General features: G+C 43.3%; 1 protein-coding gene across 3 annotated transcripts in view; it reads left to right on the top strand.

The window, feature by feature from the left end:
- DAAM1 (dishevelled associated activator of morphogenesis 1) overlaps positions 1-14751 on the top strand; it is a 180656-nt gene that overhangs the window by 51352 nt on the left and 114553 nt on the right. For all 3 annotated transcript variants that reach the window (XM_061182617.1, XM_061182618.1, XM_061182619.1), the window contains one exon: positions 8352-8570. In XM_061182617.1, coding sequence (XP_061038600.1) covers positions 8388-8570 — 183 coding nt within the window. In that variant the 5' untranslated portion in view covers positions 8352-8387. The remainder of the gene's footprint in view (positions 1-8351; positions 8571-14751) is intronic.

Below are 14751 nucleotides of genomic sequence, written 5' to 3' on the forward strand. Positions count from 1 at the left end.
ATCTACAGGCAACTGTGGGAAGAACACCGAGTCGCACCACCCTGAAGTTCAGAGATGAGACCATCTGTTCACTTAGGCATTTGTGCTTTTGCATTCAACAGACATTTATTGCAAATATACTGTGTGCCAGGCACTGAATGAAACTTGGTGCCTGCCTTTAGGATCTCATAGTTTAGTAGGGGAAACAGACATGAATGTTAAAAAACCCCAAAACCAAAAAAAGACTCAACTATGTATATGGTGCCGGGGGTGTGGAAAGAAATGTGTGACCATCTCTGGGACATTTAAGGGTCATAAAAGCAGCAGTATTGGAGTGGGGTCTTGACTGGTAAGTGGAAGATAGGTAAAGATGGAAAGGAGCACCTAGGTTGAGGGGACTGCAGAGGGATGGGCTCAGAGGTGCCACTACTGCTGCGGGCATGTGTGTATGGGGCGGGCACAGGGGTGCACAGCATTTAGGGTGTGGGAGAAGAGGGTAGAAAATAAAGGAGGGTCTTTGTTTGGTCCAGGCTGGGAAGTTGGACCATATCCAGGAGACACTGCAGAGCCGAGTGACACAGTCGGATTTATGACGTGCTGAGAATAAATCCCAGATTCCTCACTCCGGTGTCCAAGGCCCTGGGGTCTGGGCCCCTGCCCCCTGCAGCCTCATCTCTCTTAGCAACACTCCCGTCACTCGCTGTGCTCCAGCCCCACTAGTCTTTCTCCCCGACTCAAACGTGCCGAGGTCCCCACCTGCCCTGGGCTTCTGCACACACTCCTGCCGCCTGGAGTCCTCTTCCCTGACGCTCTGCAGAGCTGGTCCCATTTATGCATCAGTCCTCACTTTAAAGGCCCCCTCTCAGATCACACTATAGCTGTCCCCTCCCACCAACACCATCACCCCCATTTCCTTTCATTTTCTTCTTGCATCCCCTGTAACACTAACTAAAATCAGTACTTAAGTTATAGTTTACTTGATTCTTTTACCCGCCTTCTTCAAATCAAATAAGCTCCCTAAAGACACATTATCTTATTTTCAGCCTTTTTTCTTTAGTACCTAGCGCAGTGTTTGGCACCTAATTGATACTTGATAAATATTGGACACAATGAATTAAATGGATAAATGTGATGGACTAGGGCAGCTGTTGGCAGCCTTCAGCCCACGGGCCCACTTGGGCACACCACCTATTCTTGTATGTTCCATGAGCTAAGAATGGTTTCCACATTTTTAAATGGTTTAAAATAAATATTTGTGACATGAGAAAGTTATATAAAATTCAATTTTAGTGTCCACAAATAAAGTTTTATTGGCACACAGGCACACACCCTTGTTCACAGATGTCTGTGGCTGCTTTCATGATGTGGCAGGCTTGAGCAGTTGTGATAGAGGCTTAATGGCCTACAAAGCCTGAGATATTTACTATCTGGCCCTTTTCAGAAAAGCTTTGTCACCCCTAGACTGGGGTCAGGAAGAGGAGTTAAGAAGCTGTTGTAGTCATTCATATGAGATGAGAGGAGGCTGAACTAAGCAAGCAGGTTCTCTGACCTCTGCAAGCCTCCCTCTCTGACCTCTGCAAACCCCACTCCCAACAATTAGGCTGTTCTGAACAAACGTCTCTTTGCCTTCACCAGCAAATCAAGTCTCTCTCAAATTACTCTTCCTAATTGCCCCACTCCCTGCCAAGTCTCCTCTTAAATCTCATGTGTCAAATGGGGATGATGGAAAGAAGTGATGGGTGTGAATGTGCTTCTAGAATCTTGTACACAGGCAGTTGTTGGGATCACTCGTTAGTGAAGTGCTAGAGCAGTTAAGAGAGCTGGCCAGAAGTGCCTGCTGCCACTAAGGGGTCAAGTGGGATGATTACTTTTGCTTCCTGTTTTGGTCTATATCTAGGAAACTAGGCTCTGAACAGTGGCGCTCCAAGTAAGTGCATTAAAAATGGTTGCTTGTTGGAAATCTCAAAGTTTTGCCATCATCTACAGTTTAAGGATGGGCTTAGTGGAGGACCTTGTATTTGGGGTTCCACAGAGGAGCCAGAATAAAAACTTGGTCTTTGGGATTTACTGAGGCTTTTAAACACAAATCACCTATCAAAGGCAATATTTGTCCGTATTAAAATGATTTCAGTTAGGTCCTTAAATGTAATGGGCTCTATATCTTATTACCCATCTTAGAAATTAGCCAAGACCCCTTAGTATTCTTCTGTTTATAGAACTGTTGGCACATTTTTAAGACTTGAAAAATGCTTTGGACTGATTTTTCTTAGATCTTAATGTCTCCTCTGCGCCCCTCTTCAATACCGCCAGAACGTAGTATAACTTGCGTTTAAGCGAAACAACTTGTAAAATGCAAAAGTAAAGTAATTACTCTCTTTATTAGTTTCTCAAATACATTGATTGCCCTCCTATATTTGTGAGGCACTGTGCAACACATGCCGTGGGCACTTTTCCCTATGGAGTTGACTCTTCAGTGGGGGAAGAAAGACCCAGACCATAGATTACCGTACCTGTTGGCTGTGCATTGTAGGGGGTCTCAAAATGCTAACAGGCCCAGATCATGTTCAGATGGGGGGGTAGGTTAGCAAGAATGTCTGCCAATGAACTTGAAGGCTGAGCATGGACCCTCTATGAGCTGGCCTTCGCCTGCTTTGTTTCCTTGACCTCATCTCCGAGCAGCCTGAACACTGCCTCCCCTGCCCCCTTCCACACACATGCGCGTGCAGTCGGACCTTGCCTCTGAACAGTCTCTCTTCAGTTGACGGACCAGCAGTGGTAGGGTATGTGGGACACTTGAGTGGGAGGTGGTTCCTGCCCTGAGGACGCACACCGGAGACAAACACGAACAGTTATAGTTTAATGAGATAAGTCTTATCTCCCATCTCCTGGTGTACATCAGTGCCATTGCTGCCTACCTGCTGGTTAACAAAGTGCAAGAGTTGTACACTTAGAGAAAGCCTTATAGCAATTTGACATTACTGAGATATTTGTACTGTATTTTACAAAAATACGTTTGTAACAGATTGGTGGGAAAACCGTCCTTCACCACAGATAGTTTGAGAAGCTGGTGTGTAGATCACCATAACTTAGAAATTTTTGATAGGAACAGTTTTGCGTACACATTTCCCCCTCCTCTGTCACATAAACAAATAATCATATAAAGTGTTTTTTAAAAATCTTATCTCGTTTTATTAATTGTGAAAGTAGTATTGTGAGAACAACTTGGAAAGTACAAGAGTTTTGGGGTTTTTTAAAAGTAATGCATACAGCTGACATGAACTAAACGCTGCTCATATTTTAGTGTATTTCTCTTGTCCTTCTTTTCTGCCCATGTATCAATATATACATTTTTTTCGTACATAAATGGGACATTGTGTACCTATTTTTTATTTCATATATCATAAGTATTTGCATGTCATTAAATATTCTTTTTAATTTTTTTATTAAGTTATAGTTGATTTACCATATTATATTAGTTTCAGGTGTATAACATAGTGATTCAAAATTTTTGCAGATTATATTCCATTTATAGTTTTTATAAAATACTGGCTGTATTCCCTGTGCTGTACGATATATCCTTGTATTAAATATTCTTTTTCAAAGGATTGCATGGTGGTCTATCATCTAGTTGTACCATAATTTATTTACCCTTTTCATATAGTTCTCTATTACTAACACCTATTTTATGCCCTTGTTTATTTGCTCTTATAGCTTTGTTCTTGCATCCCCTTGTTTCAAAGCTCTTATAGCTTTGAAAATTTTTATAAAAACACCTTTGATAGTGTCTCTGAATATATCCGTGGAATATATTTCCAGAAGTTGAAATTCTAGGTCAAAATTGTGACTATTTTAAGGCCTTAATAAATTGCCCTTCAGAAATGTTGAACCAAATTTCATCTACCACCAGCAGATGAGGCTTACTGCATTGAGTACTCTCAGGATTGGTACTGTCAGGGTGGGGACACTGTTGACAAAGATAAGGGCAGAAGAAATGAGTGGACCACCTGGGTGGAAGATGATGGGAGTGCAAGATATTTATGGGGCATGGAAAACGGTCTGTTGGCTAAGTGTAGGATACTTTTAAGGAAATAGAAAAGACAGAAACAGTGAGTTGGAATTGGATTTGATGGCACACTGAAAGCCAATTTAGAATGGTGTTGGGGAACCACTGGTAGGTTTTAAGTAGGGAGATGAGACCCTCCAGGGCTCAGCTATGGGAAGATGTTATACAGCACCACCTGTACCGTACCACCCCTCACTCCCCGTGTACTCCATGCCCCTTCCCAGCTCATGCCTTTGTTTGCACTGGCCCCTCTGCCTAAGTGCCCTGCTTTCTAACATCTGTCAAAATTCCACACAAGCATCAGGGACCAGATTCTTCCCTACATAGTTCCTGCTTGATTACATAGCACTTAACTGTATAACGTGTCATATTACTTTTGTAATAATTATTTGGTGCACAACTCTCTCCCTCCAGATTATAAGCTCCTAGTGACCCACTCCTTTCTGTATCCTTAGGTATCTACTATCATGCCTGGTATATAGTAGATATTAATACACATTTACCAAAGGAATCCCAGGTACTGCATATATCTCATATGACCTTGCATAAATATTCCCTAGGTCAGGAGATGTATGCTTCAACAGAATGAGATATTGGTATCTCGGCTAAGTCTTTATCCCAGAGTCAGTTAGGTCATCACAGAGGGCTCCATGACCGATACCTTGCTCTTAACCTCTTTTCTCCCTTCCCAACTCAGGACTTCCAGTTTCTGGCTTTCGGAGGCCACTATCCCTTAAAGTGAGTGGAGAGCTTGTCTCTAGAAGTGTTTGCAAAACATAGTTGTTTATGAGAATTTTTACTCGAGTTTGCATCATTACACGATCAAGAAACTGGTGACAGATTTCGGAATTGGATTCTCTGATTTGGAAGAGATGCTGAAAGTCCATAAGTTGGATTTTACTTATAAAAAACTTAAGAACAAGAACAAAGTTCAACGAAGACATCCATTTCCTCACTATGCATAATTAACCATTGTTAAATGTTGACACACTTGCTTCTGATCTCTCTTCTGTGTGTATACTTTTATTTTTAAATGCATAAATGATGTATGGATACATTGTTCTTTAAAAATTTAAATCATACAGATAAAGCTTAAAGACCCCTTGACTTTCATCCCCATGCCCCATAGTCTAAAATTTTTTTGAAGTAAAGTCCTTTGTTTAAACGAGACTTTATGTAAAAGTCTGCTGTTAAATATGTGAGTATCCCATGTACATGTGTCCCATGTACTATCATGTGCTGGGGGCACAGCAATGAGCAATATATGCAAGGCCCCTGCCCCCATGAAATAATCACAGTGGGTAATTTGAAATAGTGGTACTTGCCCTGAAGAACTTCAAACAGGGTAAATGGATAGAGAGTGACTGGAGCATGGAACGGCACTGGGGCAGATACAGTGGTTGGGGATGGCTTCCTGAGAAAGTGAAATTCGTGCTGAGGCCTTAATGATGAAAAGAACCAGCCGTGCACAGATGTGGCCAGAACATGCCAGTCAAGGACATGGCTGATGCAAAGGCCCTGAGGCAGGACCCAGCATGGCCAGTATAGTTGAAGTGCAGTGACCCGTACGAAGAAAGCTACAGGGTGAGGTGGGGAGGCAGGCAGGAGCCAGATTGTGATGCCCTTGGAGGCTGTTGCGTGGCCTTTGCATGTTCTTATAATTGCAGTGAGTAGCTTCAAGACGTTTTTATAAAATAAGATCGATACCTAATATGTCAGTATCCAAAAAAGGATAAAAGCAGAGCTGCTGGAATTGAAGCTGGAGTGAGAAGCTCAAGTCAACACTTGCTGAAAATCTCTAATCTCTCTCCCGTCTCCCATCTAAGAGTTAGGGTACCTTACACACCTTAGGCATTTCTAACAGCTAACTTTAGTCTGAAGACAGTGGAGCCAGGGACTCCTCACCTGCATCCTATCCCAATCATAGACATTAGAAAATTCTTCCTTATGTCTCCTTACAGCTTCTACCCATTGTTTGTTTTTTAATAAATTTATTTATTTAATTTATGTCTGCATTGGGTCTTCGTTGCTGCGTGCGGGCTTTCTCTAGCTGCAGAGAGTGGAGGCTACTCTTCGTTGCGGTGCGCGGGCTTCTCATTGCGGTGGCTTCTCTTGTTGTGGAGCATGGGCTCTAGGTGCACGGGCTTCAGTAGTTGTGGCACGTGGGCTCAGTAGTTGTGGCACGCGGGCTCTAGAGTGCAGGGTCAGTAGTTGTGGCACGCGGGCTTAGTTGCTCCATGGCATGTGGGATCTTCCTGGACCAGGGCTCGAACCCCTGTCCCCTGCATTGGCAGGCGGATTCTTAACCACTGCACTACCAGGGAAGCCCTACCCATTGGTTTTCAATTCATCCTGGGGGGTGACACAGCTCTGACCCTGTTTCTATGGAGTCGCCCATAGAAATCAGTTCGAGGATAATTGCGGGCCTCTGCCTCCCCCTCAGGTCTTCTCTTCTGTCTCAGGAAGTGCCTGCTGTAGTGTTAGCCCTGTGTCTCAGCACGTGCTGTGTTTGTCAGGACGGGGACATTAATACATTGTCTGATCATCTGTTGTGCACTCTCTGTGGTGCTCAGCGGTCACTGTAGCTTCTCCATCAAAGTCATGGGCCCACAGCTCTAAAGAATAAGAGTAGTCAAGACCCAACCACATCTGCTTTCTCTAATTTTTTTTCTTTTTTTTAAAGAGAGAAGTGTAGGGGAGGCTTTTAAGTGTGACTGCCAGTTTCTGTGGGATAAATCCAGACTCCTTAGCCTGGATTGCAACTTTTCCACACCAGCCCTCCTCTCTACGCTGACTCTGCCTGGCTCCTCCCTGGAATTCACGCCCTTGTTCCTGCCATCTTCCTGGCACAGATGTGGCTCTCCTCCTCTGCCCTTCCAGCTCACCAAGGGCGAATTCATAATCCACCTTTCTTTTTCCTTTCAATCCCATCTCTTTTTAAAAATTGACAATCTACAGAAGTTATACAGGAATATGCTCTCATCATAAAAAAAAAAAATATATATATATATATATATATATCATAAAAAGTGTGTTTCCTTTCTTGCCTTTTCCCCAACCCCTTCCTCTCTCAGAGATAGGAAATTGCTGTGTATCTTTCTAGGCCTTTTGCTATGCAGTCCCATGTAAATTATTTAGGTTTTTGTGTAAGATTGTTTTTAAAAGACATTATGGCACATGTTATACACATTATTCTTTGAGTTGCTTTTTTCACTTGACAGTATAACTTAGAAATTTTTCTAAGACAATACATGCAGTTGTAACTTAAAAAAAACTATGCAGTCATTAAAAATGTATTTTTATGGTAAAAATTCAAATTCAAAAGGGTATAAAGTGAAAAGGAGTAGTTCTCCCATCCCCTCTTTTTGGAGGTTACTGCCGATAACACTTCCTGACATATATTCATAAATGCTTTAAAACATGTAATCCTCTAGTATATAGTATACATATCACATAGTATCTTGAACATTTTTCCATATCTACATGCACAGATGCCTCGTTCTTTTTAGTGAGTGTGTAATGTTCCATTATGTGAATATACTATCTTTTATTTAACCATCTCTCTATCAGTGAATTCATTTGATCTTTTCTGTTTGAAAATCTCGGACCCTTCTAGGTCGTGTTAAGTCACTCCTCCTTTGTTATGAATTTATTCAACACAATAAACATTAACTGAGTGTCTTCTGACTTCCTGGTGCTGTGCGGGGCACTAGGGCCACCAAGTTGCTTGATACACAGCCCCTTCCCCCTGCTTTGAGTTATCCCAGTCTAATAGGAAGACACATTCCTAAGGAACTTCGACTGTGACATGAGCTGGAATGGATAGATATGTCTTAGCATATATGTTATTAATTCTGCTTAGGGAAAGTAAAGGAGAAATTGCAATCGAACCCTAGAGGATAAGTAAGAGATCTTCTAGGTGGCAAGGAAGAGAAGGTCATTCTTGCAGGGGAGTAACAAGAACAATATGGGTTGGCAAGAAAGAGCACACGATGCGCAGAGAATGGCCAGGAGCCCAATGGGATTGGAGCGTATGCCGTGGCGTGCGGTGGCTGGAGTGTTACTGCTTGCTCAGCAGTGGGTCATAGGAAACACTGAACAAGTGCCTAGACGGGCATGTGCTCTCTGCCCAGGTGGACCCCAGCCTCTCGGGCTTGTCCCCTATGCCCTGCAGACGTTGCCTCCAGGTGTTGGCTCCACTGACATTGCCTCTGGCTCACCGGGCTCTTTCTTGAATTGGTCTGACTTGAAAACTATATATATCTTATCCATTTTTGTATTCTTAACATGTCGTGTCCTCTTTTCACAGAGTTTAATCGGTCAAGAAATAGAACAGAATTCAGCCATGGCCCCGAGGAAGAGAGGTGGACGGGGGATTTCATTCATCTTCTGCTGTTTCCGAAACAATGATCACCCAGAAATCACGTATCGGCTGCGAAATGATAGCAACTTTGCGCTTCAGACCATGGAGCCAGCGTTACCCATGCCCCCTGTGGAGGAGCTGGACGTCATGTTCAGTGAACTTGTGGTGAGTCTCAGACTTCCATCCCAGGGGTAGTCGGGGCTATCCAGGAGGGAGGGGAGAGGATGTGGACAGTTTGGTTAGACACAGGCTTGCCTTTCTTCAGTGAAATGGCCCCCATCCATCCCTTCGATCTGCACCCCCAACTGTCAGCACTGAGCCTGTGGAGAAGGAGAAAGAAAAGGGTAGCATCACTACATCAGAGGGCTTTGCTGGTGCTTTAAGTGGAGGGATTTAGACCTTTAGGTCTTCAGATATGTGGCACGACTGCTTCCTAAGTTGCCCTTTCTAATTCCTCCCCATCCCAACCTGAGATGCTTGTGTGCACAAATATTTCCTTCATCTGCTTCACATCTGCTGGGATTACCCCATGCTTCCCGCCACTCCCGGTGTGTAGTAATAGTGTCTTTTAAAAAATTAGTCATACTATCCCTCCTGTCCTTGATCCTTGGATGAAAGACATTATTACTTAAGTAGAGTATAATTATTTAGCCTAATGATAGGACTGCAATAATAACTGTTGTGGGAAGCTTTCTATAGATACTATCATATTTTAGAATCCACTATACTGAAGTGAGGGATGTATCTAGTGTAGGACCCGTTCATCAAGAGATGTAGGTGCTCTCTTCAAGTTAGTTTCTCAAGCACCTGCGAAGTAGTGTTTCTTTCCATTCTGTGTTCCGGAGGGTATTATGGCACAGTCAAGGGCACTGGCACGGGCATTAGGAAGACCTTGGTTCAAAGTACTGCTCTGACTTTATTATCTGTATCAGTATGGAAAAAGCATATGACTTTTCCGAGCCTACATTCCGGAAAGCGGAAGGAAAAAAAAAACCACCTTCTCCTAGGTTTGATATAATGTTTAAATGAGAATAATGCAGAGTGGGAATGGCCCAAAGCCTGCCCCTTCTTAGGGGTTCAATAGATGTTACATGAGGACTCTATCCTCCCTTGATCACCACTGGCATTTTGTAATGGAGTTAGCTCTAATCAGACCATTTATATTGTTTAACAGATACTAGAGACTGCTATCATTTTACATGAATCTTAGGTCAAAAAAGTAACATAGGCTGTGTCACTGCCCTCAAGGGCTAATAACTGAACTGACTGTCACTCCAGCTTTGATGGACCAGGATTCACCTATAAGCTTCTCTTACGAGATAAGCCAAGAAGAGAGAGTACTATGAAGCTGATGTTTGAGTTCTGGCCTCCTGAGTGGATTAATGGGCTGATTACCAACCAGAATTGGTGGGGAAAAAGAGATGACTCCTGGCAGCATGTTTACACTTGATGACGTTGAATATTTTCAGCGTTTCAGGAATCTCTCTCTACCCTCTCCCATTTCCACTGCATGCAGAACTCTGTTCTAGATGTTAGTGAGGTGGTTCAAAATGGAAAACTAGGACCTGCTCCCAAAGAGCTGACAGTTTCAGCAGTATAACAAGAGGTATGATGCCACCAAAGGAAGAAGCACACACACCTCTGTGTAAATGTGTTTTGGGGTGTAGGACACAATGATGAGGAGGGTGGTCAGGGAAGGCTTTCTGGAGGAGGTGAGTTGTGAGGAGGGATAGAAAGTGAGAAGAGAAGTAGAGGGGATCATTGTTAACGGCCGTCTCGGTCATCTGCAGCTAGTGTATCCTGTGATAGCAAAATCTCAGTGGTTACAACAGCAGAGGCTTATCTCTTGCTAATGCTACATGTCAGCATTGGTTGACATTGGTTGATGAGTCAGCTGTGGTTCTGCTCTGTGCCATGTTCTGCTCAAGACCAAGACCCAGGCCTGATGGACTAGGAAAGAGAGACATGGTGAACTGCTAGCAGGCTCTAAGCTTATGCTTGGCAATGACACGTGTCACTTTAGCCCACATTTCTTTGGCCAATGCAAATCACGCAGGGTAAGGACATATCATCCTTCTGTAGAGACTGGCACCACAAGTCACATGGCCAAGCCTGAGGTCATTGGGATGGGTGGAGGACACAGTCCTTTCCCAGGGATGGGCAGTGAATCATGTATCAGGATGGTTATCAAGAAGAACAGTAATGATGCACTGATGTGCTTGGTGTTATTGCCCAGTTAATGTATTTTAAAACCAAAAGTCAACCTAAGGAGACAGATATTGCTGATAGATGAAGACCTCCTCAGTGGTAGTGGAGCTGGTGGGCAGAGCGAGTACCACTCAAAGCATCCACCTCCAGTGTCCTTTCACTTGTATTCTGTCAGCGTCCCAAAATGAGACCCAAGCCAGAGCCTTTGTGGTGGCAGCTCCATGTACATCTTGAAGACAGCTCATTGTTCTGTATTCATAAAGGAGAAAATTCCACTCTCTGCCTTATTGATGTCTTTATTCTATGTGAAAATTGCCTACAGCTGTTAGTTGCTAAAAAGCCAATGCCAAACCAGAACTTTAAGCCAAAACCATTGGAAAACAAATTATCTTGAGGTTTGTGTCTGTCCTGGTGAGTGATGGATGAATTTTTGTCTACTCTTGACTTCAGGGACTTAGACCACGGATCCATCCAACTGCCAAGGGTATCCTGGGACAAAGGAGGTGGGCTCAAAGCCACTGGGAACCTCTGCCCTGGGTTCTCTTGACTAGTCGCGGGAGCAGTTCTGCCTGTGCCCATGCATAGGAGAGGGAGGCCACGTGGCCTCTGGAGTCAGAGCACGCTGCAACCTAGGGTAACTTCCTCTGAAATGGTTTCTATTGGAATTTGAGTTTATTTCCTCACCTACAAAATGGGGATAATGCCATCTCTCTGCTAGGGTTGGTGTGACGATTAAAGAAGACAGCTTCTTTTAAAAGGCTGGCACCTAGTCATGGGTGCTTTATACCCCACATCCTAGTACAACGAGAAGGATAGGAGATAGTTCAGGTATTTTCTGGACACAACACCCCAGGCAAATATCTCAGGCTTTTCCTTTTCTTGAAGCTGATCTGCCTGCTGTGAGCACGCCAGTGTGGGTCCTAACTTGCAGACCATTCTGCCTCTATCTGGTGGAAAGCATCTCATCAGAGCCCGTTGTTATAAACTAGTTTCCTTTGTCTCATCTGATGAGTCACTCATTTTGATGTATTTAAAAGTGATACCAAATAGGTTGGTTTCAGAATTACTTACTGCACCCTTATCATCTCATAAATAAAGCAGGCGTGGGTGGGAGGTCAGCCTTGTGAATCTTTAAAGAATGGGGGCCCTGAGCAGCGCCTCATACTCTAACAGTCTCCCTGCCACAGGCGGGGCAGTCCGGAGCAGTCCAACCTCAGGATGTAGTGATTTCTGGAGGTCCCAGACCCACACTCTGCCCCATACCACCCCCCACCCCCCGCTTTGTTTTTAGTAACAGCTTTGTAGAGGTACAATTCGCATACCCTATAATTCACCTGTGTAAAGTGTACAATTCACTGGTTTTTGGTATATTCACAGAGTAGTGCCCCCATCACTACAATACATTTGAGAACATTTTCATCACCCCCAAAAGCAACTCCCTTACCCATTAGCCACCACTTGCGACTTCTCCTCAACCCTACCATCCCCAGGCAGCCACTAATCTAGTCTCTGTTTTTGTGAGTTTGCCTATTCTGGTCATTTCATATAAATAGAATCAGATAATATGTGGTCCTTTGTAACTGCCTCCTTTCAGTTAGCGTAATCTTTTCAAGGTTTTTCCAAGTTGTAGTATGTATCAGTACTTCATTTCTTGTTATTGTTGAATAAATTCCGTTGTATGGACATACCACATTTTGTTTATCCGCTCATTGCTGATGGACATTTGGGTTGTTGCCAGTCTTTAGCTATTATGAGTTTTGCTGCTCTAAACGTTCATATACAAGTTTTTTCGTGTGGAAATATAGTTTCAGTTCTCATGGGTATATACCTGAGACCGGGATTTCTGGGTCATATATAACACTGTATATAACTTTTGATGAACTTCCAGACCGTTTTCCAAAGTGGCTGCGCTGCACCATCTTACATTTCCACCAGCAGTGTATGAGAGTTCCAATTTTTTCGCATCTTTGCCAACTCTTGCTAGTTTCCACTCCCTACCAGTCGACCAGCTGCTTTTAAAGCGGTTCTATACCTCCTGGAGAACTGAGGATGTGTAACTTGGGAATGTGTGGGGTGTGTGTGTGTGTGTGTGTGAGAGAGAGAGAGAGAGAATTGCCAAATAGAAATAAAGTCTTCTTGCCCACAATTTTAAAATGATTTGGGATATTTAAAAATAAAATATTGAGCATTAGTGTGATGTCTGCATATATTTTATGCCTTTGAGCATCAATCCTTTTTCTGTATTACCTCCTCCTCCTCCCCTCTCCACTTCTGCTTTGTCCTTTGCCTCAGCCACAAATCAAGAATGTAACCAATCTGAGATTCAGCATTTTTCCCAGAAAATAAGATTCAGCTGAAGTCTTGTCTTTTCTACAGGGTTTTAGGTCTTAGATTATCCCCACCAACATATTTGAAGAGTGCTGGGGATGATAGCTCTGTGCACTGTCCTTGTTCAAGTAACTTCTTCCATCTTAACGTTAGCAGTGGAAGATTTCCTTGGGGATAAACAGAAGAATGTGTTATTAATTGACAGATCGATTCTTTTGATGTATGTGTGTGTGTTAAGTGCCTGCTCTGTGCCAGGCCCTGAGGCAGCTGGTCCTTAATGACTTTGTGGGGTGGAAGGTCTAGCAGGGGAAACAGGCAACAAAACAGGCACTCTTTCTTATCCACTGTGACCGAGGGCTATGAGAGGGGCCGCTCCAGCAGTACATTTTCTTGGGGAAGAACCTTTAGTCCCCTCTTTTTTCACAAGGTAAGAGTTGATTCACAGGTTCTATTTCCATCACTCTTAGCTCTCTTGCCGGGAAGTAATATTCTCAGCTTCTCTTCCAACTCCTCTTTGGAATATGCATAGCTTAGTCTCTCTCCCTTTCTGTAATTCTCTGCAAATCAACCTGCCTTCAGAAAGCATACATTCTGTGACCCTTGGTGCTGTAAATTTCATAGGTTTGAACCCCCTTGGGGAGTTCTGCAATTGTCCAGCTGTCTCCATGATGAGCGGCTAAGTGTCTTAATTCAGCACTCAAATCTCAACAAACCCACTTGTCTACAGATGAAAGTTGGGTTCTCCAACCCAGCTTTCAGGAGTGAAAAGGAAGGTATTTTGATCTCCATTTGCTTGATTTCTTAACCTAGCTGTCATTTAATTCCATTCTTGTTGGGGAAGGAGGATGCTGCTTACTCACACCTACCCCCAAGCCTCACAGGTACCTAGTGTGGAAGGATCTTGGAAGCCTTCCTGGAGGAAGTGATATTTAATGTAAGACATGAAAAACTAGAGGGACTTATCCAGGCGAAAAGGAGAGAAAAGAGTGTTACAGACGGTGAAACAGCATGTATGGGACTGGGAGGTGAGAGACAAAATGTGGAAGGCTCAAGGAACTGAAAGTTCAGTGTAGATGGAGTGTGAAATAGGAGCCTGAGCGGACTGGGGTTCTGAGAGCCAGGAAAAGAGGATGGGGATGGTTGTGTTGATTTAATTATATATCTCAGATTCTTATTTGAACCAAAGGACAGTACCTCTGCTTTCTTACAGGTTTTCTCAATGAACTAAATATACCAAAGTACGTAAAAATATTTTGCTGTCTGGTTATATTTACAAAAATAACCCTTGCTCATTGCAGTCTCCGTGAAGTATCAGTAAGTTTTAGCAAAAAGTGTCATGTCTCCTTGCGTAGATTCTGAGTATGTTTTCCATTGAGTCCAGTTGTTGAGGTGAGATGCCTTGTTTCAATGCTTACCTCCTCTGGCTACTTTAATTTTGAAATGGAAAGGAAAGGGAATTTACTAAGAGCTCCCTTCCAATTTTCTATCCAAATACATAGACTCCTGAATATGCCAAGAGTTGATGGGCTAAGGGTATCCTGCAGAATATTTCACAGGAACAGCCATATTGGAACTGGTATCTCCTCACAGGTTCCCTCAGTTCTCTTGCCTTGTGAAACATCAGAATGTACAACTGCTTTACCTGGGTGAGGTTTTAGGTGCGAAACCAGGTTTATGACAAGTATGGTCATTATTTTAGAATTGTACTTGGAATCAGTTTCACAGACGGACCAGAGGAAAACTTTCCTTTCTTTTTTTTTTTTAAACATCTTTATTGGAGTATAATTGCTTTACAATGGTGTGTTAGTTT

Source organism: Eubalaena glacialis, chromosome 2, assembly GCF_028564815.1.
Source record: "Eubalaena glacialis isolate mEubGla1 chromosome 2, mEubGla1.1.hap2.+ XY, whole genome shotgun sequence".
NCBI lineage: Eukaryota > Metazoa > Chordata > Mammalia > Artiodactyla > Balaenidae > Eubalaena > Eubalaena glacialis.